The 14,424-nt window shown below is 43.9% G+C and overlaps 2 protein-coding genes across 3 annotated transcripts; both read right to left on the reverse strand.

The window, feature by feature from the left end:
* Nucleotides 1-3,851: 3,851 nt before the first annotated feature.
* On the reverse strand, nucleotides 3,852-9,060 carry S1PR1 (sphingosine-1-phosphate receptor 1). 2 transcript variants are annotated; one of them, XM_061186260.1, is made up of 3 exons: nucleotides 8,354-9,060; nucleotides 8,040-8,260; nucleotides 3,852-6,386 (listed from the first exon to the last, which is right to left on the reverse strand). In XM_061186260.1, exon 3 carries the CDS (start codon nucleotides 6,231-6,233, stop codon nucleotides 5,076-5,078), a length of 1,158 nt encoding a protein of 385 aa, XP_061042243.1. In that variant the 5' UTR covers nucleotides 6,234-6,386; nucleotides 8,040-8,260; nucleotides 8,354-9,060; the 3' UTR covers nucleotides 3,852-5,075. The 2 variants fall into 2 exon arrangements, with proteins under 2 accessions (XP_061042243.1, XP_061042242.1); XM_061186259.1 differs by having other exon boundaries at nucleotides 8,040-9,060.
* Nucleotides 9,061-11,813: 2,753 nt separating this feature from the next.
* On the reverse strand, nucleotides 11,814-14,189 carry LOC133088364 (alpha-catulin-like). Its single transcript, XM_061186261.1, is given in 1 exon segment — nucleotides 11,814-14,189. A coding segment is annotated over 1 exon segment (2,205 nt). The 3' UTR covers nucleotides 11,814-11,984.
* Nucleotides 14,190-14,424: the final 235 nt, after the last annotated feature.

The raw sequence follows: 14,424 nt of genomic DNA on the forward strand, positions 1-14,424 counted from the left end.
GTCTATTCTTAAATTTCACATAAATGGAATCACGCAGTATGTTCTCTTTTGTGGCTGGCTTCTTTTGCTCAACATAATGGTTTTGAGATTTACGCTGATTGTTGCAAGTAACAGTAGCAGTTCCTTTTTTAATTGCTGAATAATATTCCATTCTATGAACTTACCACAGTGTGTTTATCCATTATTAATTAACACAGAAGTTGGATGGGCACATGCTGGTGCTTCAATAAAACAAATGTAGCAATTCCTGTTCTTTCAAATCTGCAGTTTATACTTGGTTTTTGCTAATGACTATATCCAGATCCAAAGCTGATTTTTAATCCTTCAGTCCTCAAAGAGAGCATGGGAAAAACTTCTTGAGAGTCTGAAGAATCTGAGCAGAAAGCAAGAGTAAGAGATAGGAGGTATTAGGGGAGATATCTTCAACATGAACCAAATTTGCTCTAGGTCCTGGCTCTTGTCAAGGATTGTGAAAAGACTGAATTACATGCAGGTCTAACCCTAACCCTCTCTCAGTGTTATCTTCCTCTTATCTTTCCTAGCTCTTTTGACCACTGGTTAAAAATTATTTTTCTCTATAGACAATCTAAAGACTTTCACCTATTCAAGAAAGCCTTGCTTGCTTGGGTAGTCTTTAGTTTCAGTTAGGATGGCAGCGAAGGCAATGGTGTATATAGAAATGTATTTTGAGTTCCTTTCCTTGTGACCAAGCACACATCAAAAAAGCAGGAAGGAAAGTTGGAGGAAATTATGCAATTTATTATGATTTCTCATCGTCAAGAACTTGTGTCCACGGGGAAAGAATAATAGTCCCTATAAAGGTTTCTTTTGGTTATTTGTGATTCCTCCCTCAAGAGCTTTAAAACAAATTTTGAGAAAGCATAGACAAATCTAGTTTGATCTAATTTGTTAGAAAACAAATGAGATCAATCTAATTTGATCTAATTAGTTAGGTGTCCACAGGAAACATCATTCCAGATGAGAATGGAGCAACCAACATTAAAAAAAAAAAGAATAACTGAGCATTATACTGAGATTATAGAAACTCATTATTGCAAATACTGTGGATAAATAATTGTTCCTAATTAGAGATTAATTTTAAGCCAGTGACTATTTACATAATCAAATCTTTAACTGTTCTGTAGGTAGAATTTTTTTTTTTAATGTGTCACTCAAGTATTATCCCTTGTTTCTCAGTTGAAAAAGGGATTTTTAATATTCAGAATTACTTGAACTTCAAGTCCTCACTTTGTAGGATTTCCCCAACATGGTCCATCATCTTTCTGAAGGTGCTATTTCAGAGTAGTAGCTCCCAGAAAGAGTTCATTTGTAGTTGCCTAGAAAACCTGACAGGTGATATATTGATATATTGAATGGAGGCATGAATGGTCACAATCATGCAAAAACTATAGTCTAGGTTAAAAGTACTATAAAGAGTATTGGACCAGACATATATTTAACATAGCTCATGTCCAGAGGAGAAATTAATCCAATTTAAAAATAAGAACCATTAAAATCTTTATGTCTTTTTACATTGGGGAAAAATTGAAGATGCCATAAATCACAACTGTAGTGCTGATACTACTGATATTGCTAAAATAAAATAAAGTATCTAATTAGCATGAATGCAAAACTCCTATTCCTGTACATTTTTGAATTTATAATATCACTAAATCAACTTTTTTAAAGAATTAATTTTTCTACTTATTAAGAGACTAAAAATGAAGAACAAGCGTTGTCTTATATAAGATTTTTATTTGAATGCTCTGTAAAATTATAATCACATTTAATGTTGTTGGGAAGAAAGTATTATTTGATGTCATTTTGTAATTTTCTTGAATATTTATAAGCCATAAAGTATTGCTCTGATTGTCTGTTTTCCTCCTCTTAAAAAAACCTCTACATTTAAAAAATTTTTTAATTAATTAATTAATTAATTAATTTATGGCTGCATTGGGTCTTCATTGCTGCACGGGGGCTTCTCATTGTGGTGGCTTCTCTTGTTGCAGAGCACAGGCTCTAGGCATGAGGGCTTCAGTAGCTGTGGCCCACGGGCTCAGTAGTTGTGGCTCACAGGCTCTAGAGTGCAGGCTCAGTAGTTGTGGTGCATGGGTTTAGTTGCTCCGTGGCATTCTACATCTTTTTTAATCAAAACTTTAGGGAGTTTATTTTAGTATAAACACATAGGTACTGAGGGCTTTCTTTTTTTTCATCCTCAATTCTCAAAATATACTGAATTAAAACCAGATACTCATGTTGGGATACAGCCAAGGATTCCTTCATCTTAGCCATTGCTCTTGGCCAGAACTAGGGCTCTGACCCGCATCTACCCAGGGAAACCACAGTCCATGACTGTCCAGTTGTCTTGGAATGAAATGCGCTGTCTGGAATTTCCAGGAAGAAAACACATTTAATCATTGGATAACGTGCTCACAGGTAGGCAAGCGAGGCTGTGCTCCCTTGTCACTGATGAGCTCCCCAGTCCCCACCAAGGTCAGCTGTCCCACCTCATTCTTCCCCACATCGTGTGAGTCACTGCTGTGCTTATAAAGATAAGTCCAAGAGTACAACCACTTTATCTTCCATAGAAACACAAAATGGACACGCTTTTCCATTATGCTTGATTCTGTAACGAAAGGTCTAGGAAGTGAGTGTAACATGAACTCATTCCTTCCGCCTCAGCAGACAGATGGATAGAGACATTCCAGTTTGTTTCCAGTCTTTTGTCTTCGGAGCATTTTTGGCATTTCCTTCAGGAAACTGGAGGTTGTGACCTAAGGTTTCCTTAGTGAACATGCTTCTGTTTCCCACAGTTAACTTTACCCAGAAATGACATCTACTCTATTAGGTGAGGTTTATCTTCGTGTCCCAACTGTGTCCTGTGCATATTCAATGACACTTGAAAGCACAAATTCTGAAAGTTAACAATAGCACTGAAGAGGCAAACACACCAAAATACTTCGATGTAATCCCCAATGAAGATGATAATATCAAAACAAGAATTAAAAATTCTGTGAGGCTTGCCATTTTATAACTGGAGAAATTGACTAGGGATGTTAAAGCTTTCAGATACTGTGAATCAAAAATTTTCAGATAAAGATGTATGCTATTCAGCCAACATTCTACAGCTTGTTACTTTATTGCTAATGTATAGTTTTATATTATTCAGCGGGTAGACTGGGAGAAGCCAAGACAATGTCCTGAAAGAATTAAGTAATTTAATGTAATCTCCCATAGCCATATCCCCACTTCCCCAGTATGTTAATGGCAAGCCAAGAATGTAAGCTTCTAGGGATGGGTGTGAACTGACCAGTGAGTGTCATAATTTAACTTTGATTTACAACCACATTGTTGTACATTATTTCTTTTAAAACTCATGTTTTAAGACAGAATTATTGTACTTAATTTAGTTTGGCTTGAATGTCATTTAAAACTCAAACAATTACATTTACTTGCCAATGTGGTATTTAGAAGCTGGTGGTTTTCATCTCATTCTTTACTACTCTTCAATGTTAACTTATTGAAGTTTCTCTTCCTGAAAAAAAAAGAGTGGTTTCTAAACAAACCACATTCTTTTTTCACACCCTAGTTTATCAGGGTAAAATCCTCTAAAGAATAACAGAAATTTGCCTTTAACTGATTCTAAAGAGGCACATAGTCAAATAGAATGTCTTAATAATTATTTTTTTAAAAATGCTCTTCACAAAGGGATCTTTAAAAAAAATCAGTTTATTAATGTTTAAAAGTTGATAAAGCTATGTGCAAAATGATCCACATTGTCAGAAACCTATTAAATACTATTTTTTTTAAAAAAGACATTTCTCAGTTTAATTGCACTGGAAACCACACTAAACAGACACCAATATATTTTTATTCTTTGTGACATTTATACACATCTTCAATTAACTATTTAATGTACTGAAAAACTTCTTATGTTCCCTATCAGTTAAAGTAATGCTTTAAGGGCACAAGAGGATGGTATTTTCTGAAGAAATACACATTCAATGGTGTTAACACAAGTTAGGAAAATCCAATAAAATGTTGAAACAAATACATTCAAAAATTATTAAAAAAGTACTTTTAACACAACAAAATACAGTCATCCTGTTGGTTGAAATGATTCACACAACACTCCGAAAGAAACATCAACAAAAGTGCCAAAGACAGATGCTGTATTTGTCAGACAAATTCGTTAAGAAATCTTTCTTGGTTTACAAAGTCACCCCCCAGTCAGTTTTCACCTTGTTTTGCTTGTTTGTTTCTCCTATGACACTAAGGATCCTGGCTGATGTCATTTAAATAAATTGGGACTTCCTTATGCAGATTTCAGCCATGATGGATATGATACTGTAATACATTTCATTGCAAAGATTTTTTTTTTTTTAAAGTGACTGCAACTAAAATCAAAAACACTCATCCAGCTTACGTGGAAACTTTGGCTTCAGCAAGTGAAATTGCTTTACATCTCCAAACCATCTCCACCACAGTCTACCTGCTGGACACAGCCTACCTGCTACACATCATCAAGAAATGGACCATGTCACACTCCCAACTCTGAATGCCAGGTAGTTAAAATATAAAGTAAAAGAATTCTGAGGAGGGGTGTGAAGGGGAAGGGAGGGTAGGATATGCAGAGCATACCTAGCAAAGCAGAAGTGCACACACTCATTTGGGCTGGAAACTAAAGTGAAAGAAAACATCTCCTCAAAGCTCCCGACAGAGACGCTTTCACACAGGGACATTAGTCTTTGAGGAGGGGCCAGATGAACCCTTCAGGAGCTTGACAATGCTAGACCTTTGGCTCAGTGCAAAATCAAAGCTCCAGCGAGGGGAGGAAATATATTCCAGGCGAGGACCTGATCTCCACCCTTCCCAGTGCATTGTTCACAGGAACTAAGTGTACCCACCAACACCAGGCACCTCCAGGCTGTTCTTACGCTTCCCCTCCCTCCCTCTGGCTTGCGACAGCTCCTGCCTGGCAGCAGTGGAGGCACAGAGTTGTTTTTTCTTTTCCAAACAAACACTGGGGTGGTGGGCAACCATGCAAGCTTCCCATGGGTCAGCAGTTTTCACTTTTAGGAAGAAGAGTTGACGTTTCCAGAAGACATAATGGTCTCTGGGTTATCCCCATCATCCTTCTGAGGGTGGGAGGAGTTGTCTGACTTACTGCGGCTGAATTCCATGCCGGCGATGATGGGTCGTGTGAATTTGCCGGCGGAGTCTCCTCTGGGGCACTTGCAGCAGGACATGATCCGGACGAAGGCCCGACGCATCTCCTTGTTGGACAAAGTGTAAATGATGGGGTTGGTGCCAGAGTTGAGCACAGCCAACACCAGGAAGTACTCCGTTCTGAAGAGGATGTCGCAGGTCTTCACCTTGCAGCCCACGTCCAGCAGGAGCAGGATGAAGAGGGGCGCCCAGCAGGCGATGAAGACGCCCAGGACGATAATCACGGTCTTGAGCAGCGCCAGCGACTTCTCAGAGCTGCGGCTGGCCTTCGAAATGTTCTTGCGGAAAGTCAGACGGCGGCTCCGAGTCCTGACCAAGGAGTAGATCCTGCAGTACAGGATGACGATGGAGAGTAGGAGCAGAGTGAAGACCGTGGTGCAGAAGAGGATATAGTGCTTGTGGTAGAGCGGCAGCACTGTGGAGCAGCCGGGCAGCGCGCTGATGCAGTTCCAGCCCATGATGGGCAGGCCCCCCAGGATGAGGGAGATAACCCAGCAGGCACTGATGAGCAGGAACGAGCGGAACCTGTTGCTCCCATTGTGGAGTTTCATCTTCAGCATGGTGATATAGCGCTCAATGGCGATGGCCAGGAGGCTGAACACGGAGGCAGACAGGGCCACAAACATACTCCCTTCCCGCAGAAACCACTGGGCGGGGGTTAGCTTGTAGGTGGTGGCCCCAGACAGAAGCAGGTTGGCCGTGTAGGCCACTCCTGCCAACAGGTCTGAGAGGGCGAGGTTGCCAATAAAATAGTACATGGGTCGGTGGAACTTCTTGGTTTTCCAAATGGTCAGCAAAACAAAGATGTTCTCTAGGATGATAAAGCAGCAGATGAGAATGAACACCACTGAGATCAGTTTAATGCCGTTTTCCTTGTCCGCGCCGATATTCAGCTTTCCCGTGTAGTTATAATGCCGGACGATGATGTCGTAGTTGACATAGTCGGAGACAGAGCTGCGCAGGGCCTTGACCAGCGGGATGTTGGTGGACCCCATGATGCGCATTGTCCCCAGGAGCCCGGGGCGGTACTTCTCCAGATGAACGCTAGAGGGCGAGGCGGAGAGAGCCTTCACTGGCAGCGGGGGTGGTTGAGCGAGAGCGATCCAGGCTTTTTGTGTAGCTTTTCCGTGGCTGGAGAGGGCCTCAGAAACCGCAGCCTTAAACAAATCACAAAGAGGAGAGAGTCAGGGAAAAAGCCACAGCACACTGGCGTAATTCATTCTAGCGAAGGTATTGCTCCAGTTTTCTTGGTGCTGATTTGTTTTAAAGAAACTTGGGGAGAGTGCAGGAAGAAGGATTAAAAAAAAACAAACAAAAAAAAATCAAACTCTCATTTCTTGCAAAGAAAAAAAAAAAAAAAAAAAGGAAGAAGGGGAAGAAAGAAAGGGAGAAAAAAACAAAAATGTACCCAAACTGAAAACTCCGACTCGACAAGACGAAAATCGCTCCCTAGGGTTACATCCACTCAAATGGAAATGGGAAAACTGGAGAAGTGAACCCCATTTATCCCCACTCTTGCCTCCTCAACCCCCCCCCTCACCCCCACCCAACGCTGCTCCCACCCCACAAGGTTTCCAGCCGCAGCCGAAAGAGTCTCTGAAGCGTTCACCCGCTCAGCGGCGGGCTCACCACCAGCTCCTGGTCGCTCCTTCGAAGAGCCTCAACCGCCAATGTGAGGGCGGAGACGCACACCTCTGCCCTCCACCACCACCCAGCTAAAACCACCTCCTAATTGCCATGCAAGAAATTAGGTTTGCACGAAAACCATTTGACAGCGTAAGTCACTTTTTGGGCTCTATTAATAACTCTCTAGGAGCAGGTGTGCTTAGGGTCCAAAGGCGCAGCATGGTGTGGGCAGCCAAGCCCGCCCTGGCCTTGCGGTAAACAGGAAAGCTTAGCGCCTCCGTGAAGCAACAGCCTTTTCTTTCTTCTTCTTCTTTTTTTTTTTTTCTTGCAAGCCAGTGCAAGAAAATATAAAGGTACTCAGTGAAAATCACTCATAAGCTATTGCAATAAATCCCAGAAGTTTCGTACATTCGTTGATTGCAAAAGGAGTATTTTTAGTTACTGTGGATATAGCCAAAACACGCACACAAAAAGAGAAGTTAAACTACAAATGATAAAAATACATGCCACTGCATTCCAGATTCCAAATGCCAAATTACTCTCCAGAAACTCACACAAGCAGAAGTCTGCCGGTGCATTGCTAAGCTAGCGCGGGCAGTTTTATTCACTGCTCTTCCCCAACACGTTGCCTCCTCTCATAGAACTAGAAAGTGTGGGGGGAATGAAACGTGGCACTGGTGATCAGAAGTCTACCCGAGAGTTGTTTAAATGTTTCAAGGTAACGTAGCAAATGCGATAAAAGTGGAGTCATCGAGGCGACAGCAATTCCAGCAATTCCCAGGACAGCAGAGGCAGCTCGCGCCCAGTAGCTCCGCGTTTCCCTCATCTAATTCCACACCCTGCTCTCTCGCAGTGCAAGTTTAAGCCCTTACCCCACCTCCCCCAGTCTTTGTCTATAGGATTTCCCAGAATAAGCGCCTCTCCTCCGACCCACCACAGCTTCCGCTATCCCCCAACCCCAGACGGTTCTACAATGGGAACTTAACCCTTTTCCAAACTTTAAGTCACAAGTGCGCCAAGAACAATCCGATCCGGTTGGTCTCCTTAGTAGCCCAGAGATGCTTGTTTTCAGCACCCAGAGACAGATGTTTAAAAGTGTTCGTTTTGCTTCATTCCGGTTTAAAATTTTTGTTTCTGCCTCTGAAGACCTCCCGCCTCGATGCTCCTCCGCGCGCACACCCTACCTGGCTCAGGCTGGACGAAGCTGCGTTCGGGGAGCTCCGGGTCTGCACGGCGCGCTCGGCATCTTGCCGCTGCCCCCGACTGAGCGCGCCGCGTTCTCAATTTACTCGAGTCGGGGTCCCCTCCCTCCGCAGCCGCGCACTCCAATGGCCAGCGCGCTCGCCGCGGCCCGGCCGACCGGTCAGCTGAAGTCGCCGAGCGCCCCGCTGAGGCTGAGTGGCTTCTTTAGGAAGAGACAGGGAGGAGTGAGTGCCTCAACCCCCCACGCCCTCCGCCCGCGGCTGGGGGCCTCAGGATCAGTGCTGCTGAGACTCACCGTCCGGGAAAGATCTGCGGCAGAAACACACACACAAAAGAACCCCTCTTTCCCCACAGGCAACCAAAAAAAGGAAAAAAAAAAAAAAGAAAAGGGGAGGAGCCTGGTGCCCCCAGGACTCTTAATGTATAAATCTCGGCCCTCGCCCTGCAATCCGCCGCTCCCGGGCGGTGGAGACAGTTCTCCCGCGCCTTAGAAAAGGAGGGGAGGCGAAGAGCTGTTGGAAGCTTTTCTCCAGAAAAGTCTTAAGGGACAGAGGACGGCCTGGAGTCTGTAGTGCACCTCTCTGGTCCCCCAGCCCCGCAGCCCTTGGGGGATTGGAGTCCGGTGATTGTGGCCGGGCTCCGCCCTCCTCTCCGGCCCCGGCCGCGTCTGCGGAGGCAGGGGAAACAGGCGCCGCGACCCCGCGAGTCCCGGCCGCGTTCTGGGGGAGGAGAGGCTGGGAAGGGGCTGCCAGAGGTATGGAGGAGGCGAGCAGCCTGGGAGGGAGAATGGCCCGGGAGGTTCCTCCACTTCTGCCCGCCTCCATCCCTCACCCCCATCCCGCTGCTGCCTCGAAACTTGCGGTCTGAGGGGCAGAAAGTGGCTTTCTCGGGGCGCACAGTGAAATGGGCCAGCTCCGGGCGAGGTGTTGGGCGGGGGTTCCCCTCACTCAACTGGGCGCAAAATCAGGCCCTGTGTCCTAGATTCTGGCCAGTGGTGAGGTCTTTGAGGAGGTGGGCAGCTGCCGGGCCCGAGAGACTTAAACAGCTTGGGCAGCTCAGGAATTTCCACAGGGGAAGAGCTGCCGGCCCGATCAGCCTAGGGCCTGCAGCTGCCCAGCTCGGGGCCAGCGCGCTTCTCTCCCTCTCTACTTGAGAGGCCCCCAAGCCTCAGTGCTCACAACTCGCCCACTCTTTCCTTTCCCTTGGATGCTACTTCAGAACGTGAGACTGTGAGGCAGCCTTGGTCAGCTCCGCCTAAATGATAAAATGAGGGCACTTGTGACGGCCCTCCTGCTGCAAAATTGGTTTCCACCCAGTTCCTGGTCGCACTGGCTTCCCATCCTGGCAGATGTGAACGCAAAACTTCTCCGTTGTGCAGTTTCAATTAACACAGTACAGACACACCCTGTACCTGAATGACTCAGAAGGAGGCTGAATGAATAAACAACAGACTCCTGGCTTCTGGGATCTTACGACTTTGCAAAGGAAAAAAATCAAATGACAGTTAATACACAGTTGCCCGAAAGCTCTCATCAGCAGCGTTGCACCCAGCACACACCCACAAATGTAACAACAGTAAGTGCGAACGACATAGAAACTAAGATAACTGTCCTCTATACTCTAGAATAGACTTTGATTGGGTCTGAGAATGTATTTCACTTAAAAGGGAAGATATGTTGTGTCTACTCAGCACAACAAAATGTGTGGACTTGGCAAACTTCACCTCATCCACTAATTTATGAGTTCTTTAAAGGGAAAGGAATTAAAGTAAATTGCACACCCAGACTATATCAGGCATGTGGTAGATTATCTAATTTAACACTACTACTCTATGAAGCAAACATTGTTGGTCATTTTGTGGATGAAGGAAATGTCAGGCAGTTTAAGCCACTAGATGTCCCAGCTAATGGGTGGCTGAGCTAGGTTCCAAAACTCAAATACTGCAGACGCCATGTCAAATGCCTTCAGTAAACAGTTAAGGTGTTCTGTATGTATACAGCGGTTTGACAAATGAAGTCCTTTAAAACCACTTCTTTCCTGACTATGCAAGTGTTACACATATTAACACGTTTAATCCTTACCATGACCCTGCAGGTTAGGTACTGTTAATATCCTAATTCTACAAACAAGGCAACTGAGTCCCAAACATATTAAGCAACTTGGTTAGCGTGGGCTTTGACCGTAGACAAGCTGCAGATTCTTAACTGCTGCTCTAAACCACCGCGATAAACCTCAACGATGTCAAAGAATTGTGTGAGGGAAGTCAGTCCTTTTCTGGTGAATAATGTTGGTGAGGACAACATTCAATATTGATTCAACATTTAGAAGAGCTCAAACACTTTGCAGATGATTACTTAGCAATATTCATCCTTAGTGCACAGCTATGAGATATAAAATATAGATGACCACTCAGGCAAAATTAGAAAGTAAGCAAAGTGATTTGCCACAATGGCTTCCCTGCCAGTTTCGAGTCTCTGGTTCCTACACATGTCTCTTCCCATTACTCTCATGAGAACCCCCCAAGAACTGCATCCTCAAAAAGCTGTTAGCCCAGCTTCCTTTCTGCTGCAAGTCCAATGTTCCTCCCTTACTTCCTGGCATGCTGAGGTTACCATCTGATGCCCATCACATTGAGGTTGATCCATTCCAAATTTCTGATTTCAAAGCAGCTTTGCTGTTCTTTATGCATGCTTTAGTGTCTCTCTTTAAGGGTTGCCGGATAAAATACCATGCAATATTTGGGACATATACTGAAAAAATTGTCGTTTTAATCTGCAATTCAGATTTAACTGAGTGAGCTGTATTTTTATTCACTAAATCTGGCAACCCTACTCTTTTCCTAAAGGCTCCATTCACTTTCCAACTCCCTCTCCTCCCCCTAGTCCCCTGTAAAGATCCAACTCTCTCCTTACTCATTTGTTCATAGGAGAATAACTAGCCTTCGACTTCATGGAGAAAAGAGTATCACCACTTATAAATTCCAGCTTCATAATAACTTCACCCACCCTAACCTCCTTCCCACAGCTCTGCTCCTTCTCTTGCCTGTATCACCATGCTGCTTCCCCCAAATTTTCTAAGACAATTATTCTTTCTCTCTTTTGTATTTTCAGTTCTTTCCCTCTGATGACTCTTCACTTGAAACTTACCTTAATATTTATGTGTTTCCTCTACCAAAAACTCACTGTCTTCCCCTCATACTAGGTCCCAGGATCTCTCTCTTCTCTTGTTTGCCAACATTCAAAACTATGTAATGGAACATGATTGAGCTTTGGAACCGGACAGACTTGGGTTCAGCCTTAATTCTGCCAGTTCCTAGCTGTGTGACTTTGGGCAAGTTCCTTTAACTTCCTGGAGCCTCAGCTTCTTCATCTCTAAAATGGTATACTGATATTTCTTTCAGTCACTGGGAGGATTAAAGAGCTTCATGTGTGTAAAGAGTATTATGGTAAGGGACTTCCCTGGTGGCACAGTGGATAAGACTCCACACTCCCAATGCAGGGGGCACGGGTTCGATCCCTGGTCAGGGAACTAGATCCCACATACATGTTGCAACTAAGGAACCCGTGAGCTGCAACTAAGGCGCCCACGTGTTGCAACAAAGGGGCCCACCTGTGACAACTAAAACCCCATGAAACCAAATAAATAAATATTTTTTAAAAAAAGTATTATGGTAAATGCTTCACTCTCCCACCACCTCTATCTTTAACTCTATTATATTCATTGCTTTTTTTTTTAATAGCAACTACCATGGCATTTATTAGTTGTCAGAAAGCTTCACGATCGGTTTCATGATCAGAAAATAAAGCAAGATTTCAGTTTGTTTTCTTTACAAAATTGTTCAGTTTCTGAAATATAAGGGATCATTTGCTTTCTAAAAATGTCAGCTTTGCCACATGGTGTTCCAGAGATCTGACCTCAAAAGCTTCTCAAGTTTTACCATCCACAGAATCTTTATTTGTAACTGAGACCCATCTGTTGTTTTCCATTTGAAGCTTCTTCAGCAGTTTATAGCAAAGTGAGAGAAGTTGGACCAAAGTAGCCATTATGCATCTTGTCTTTGTAATACTCTTATCAACCTTTAGAAACACTTGATTCTGCAAAGGTGTCTTAGTTACTGCCTGGAGCTGGTGGCATAGAGGAACAAGCTTGTTTATTTCCAGGAGAAGCATAAGCTTATCATCATATTTCAGCTGTTTTGAGAAAGCTTGCACACTTGAAGCAAGCTTCAAACCCTCTTCAACAAAAACCTCTAGTTGATGAATTAAATCCTGGGAAGTTTTTATTGGTCCCTCTCCCCTAGTAAATAAATACAGAGAATAGGCCATACTGGACATGTTCCGTCCGTATCGAACAATCTCATCCTCCTGATCCTCCCACTTCTCAATCTCGCAGTTGGCATCAGAGGTGAGCAAACCCAGCTTGAGTCCAAGCTTTGCTATCTTGGCTTGCTCCTCAGAGTCAGGCTTGTCTGGCTTTAATGATTTCAGGTTTGCGTTATTCTTCATTGGCTTTGGAAGTGAAAGGTAGCCATACGTCTCTCCTCGTCTTCCTTCAAACACATCATTGATTTCTCTCAGCAGTGTTAACATGTCACTAATTTGGGATTCCCAGGCTTCACAGAATACATCTAGATTTTCTTTAGCAATTTTACTAGATGGATGCAAAGTCAAAGTTTCAGCAGCAGAAATTATCTGCTGGCCAGTCACCTGAAATGTCTCCTCTGCATGTATACAGGTTATTTCAAGAGGTTCTGTCCCAGACACATGTCTCAACAATCGACAGGTCTCAACAAACCGCTCTTTCTGTTCAGAGAGTTTGCAGGCATATTCAGCCAAACCTTCTAAATTTCCTTCTACTCCAGTAAGTTTTAATGCTTTGAGAACCACATGATCAGCGTGGTATTTTACCAGATCTGCTGCCAGCTGAGCTGCTGTACTATGAAGTTCTTTCTTAAGTTAATTGAGGCTGTGGCTGATTTTCAATACAGCGAGTTCCAGTTCTTCATCGATGCTCTTTGTTTTCTTGCTTTGAGCTTCAATCCACAGAGAAATTAACTGCTGCAGTTCCATCCTGGCCTGAGCTGACAGTTCCAAGATGCGTTCCCTGTGCTCGTGGCTGGTATAGGCACAATCAGTAAAGTCCTCTGTGTGCTCCAAGAGGACGTCCAGCATCGCAGAGAGAGTCTCTTTTGACTGAAAATAAAGATTCTCCCGAAGAGTTTCAATATTCATCTTGAATTCCTTAATTCCAGTAAAAATACTGATAGATGAAATGTCAGTCTCTCCATTTGGTTTGCATTCGGTCACAATTTCAATTACCTTATCCAACGCCACTTTCATTCTGTCAAATACTCCTTCTTTGTTTTTATGGGCTGATTCACAGTTGGGATGCCTGAGACACATCTTTGAAGCTGTGAGAAGCATCATTGTACACTTTTCAAGAACTGCCCTAGCTGCTGCCATCTTTGCCTTTTTCTTTTCATCTTTCAAATCATTTTGTCTTTCTCCAGTAAGATGTGCAAACTCCACCATTTCATTTCCAAATTGACTGAATATTTGGACAAACTCTTGAGAGCTGTTCACTTTCTCCAGTCTTTCCATAGTTGCAAGAACCTTATTTCTTGACCTTATTATCTGCTTAATGACTACTCGGTCTGCCAGCAATAACACTTTTGTCACTGAAGAAAGAAGTAATCTTGCAGCCTTTGTAACTCCTGTTTTATCTGTAAAAATTGTGATCTGGCCATCAGATTCTGGACGATTCAAGCTGCTCATATCTGTAAGCGCTGCAATTGTTTCTCCTGCTTGTTTAGCTTCAATACAGGCAATATTTATTTCTTCTTTCAAGTCCCAGTTTTCATTGGCTATAGCTTCCCCTACTTTAACAAATCTTCCAACTGCCAAGTTGACGGCTCGTCCTACACGCTGAATTGCTTGCAGAGTTTTATCAGACTTTTTGGTATTATCTTTATGATTAATAAATGTGGTGATCTGAGAAACCAGCGGGAGCAGCGTCTGCTCCACCGAGCGAGTTTTGATCTCGAGTCCGGAGTCGAAGGCGAGGTCAAACGGGCCGGAGCCGTGCACTGCCCCGGCGGCGGCACCGCCGGCCGGGCCCGGAGAGGCGGCCATGGCCCTCAGCCCGTCGCGGAGCCCGGACGCCGCACCACTGCGGACCCGCCGCCCGCCCGCCTGCCTGCGCTCCACCTTCATTGCTTTTATTATCTCACTTTCCATCTTACCATTCACGTTCCTTTTTGATTGTAAAATAAAATTATTTTTAATAAAATTAATACATGCATATGGTTTAAAAAAATCAAACAGTAGAAAACTCGCAGGGAAGAGCATCAGTCCTCCGAGGCTCCCT

The sequence above is a fragment of the Eubalaena glacialis genome, chromosome 3 (genome assembly GCF_028564815.1).
Source record: "Eubalaena glacialis isolate mEubGla1 chromosome 3, mEubGla1.1.hap2.+ XY, whole genome shotgun sequence".
NCBI classification, from domain to species: Eukaryota; Metazoa; Chordata; class Mammalia; order Artiodactyla; family Balaenidae; genus Eubalaena; species Eubalaena glacialis.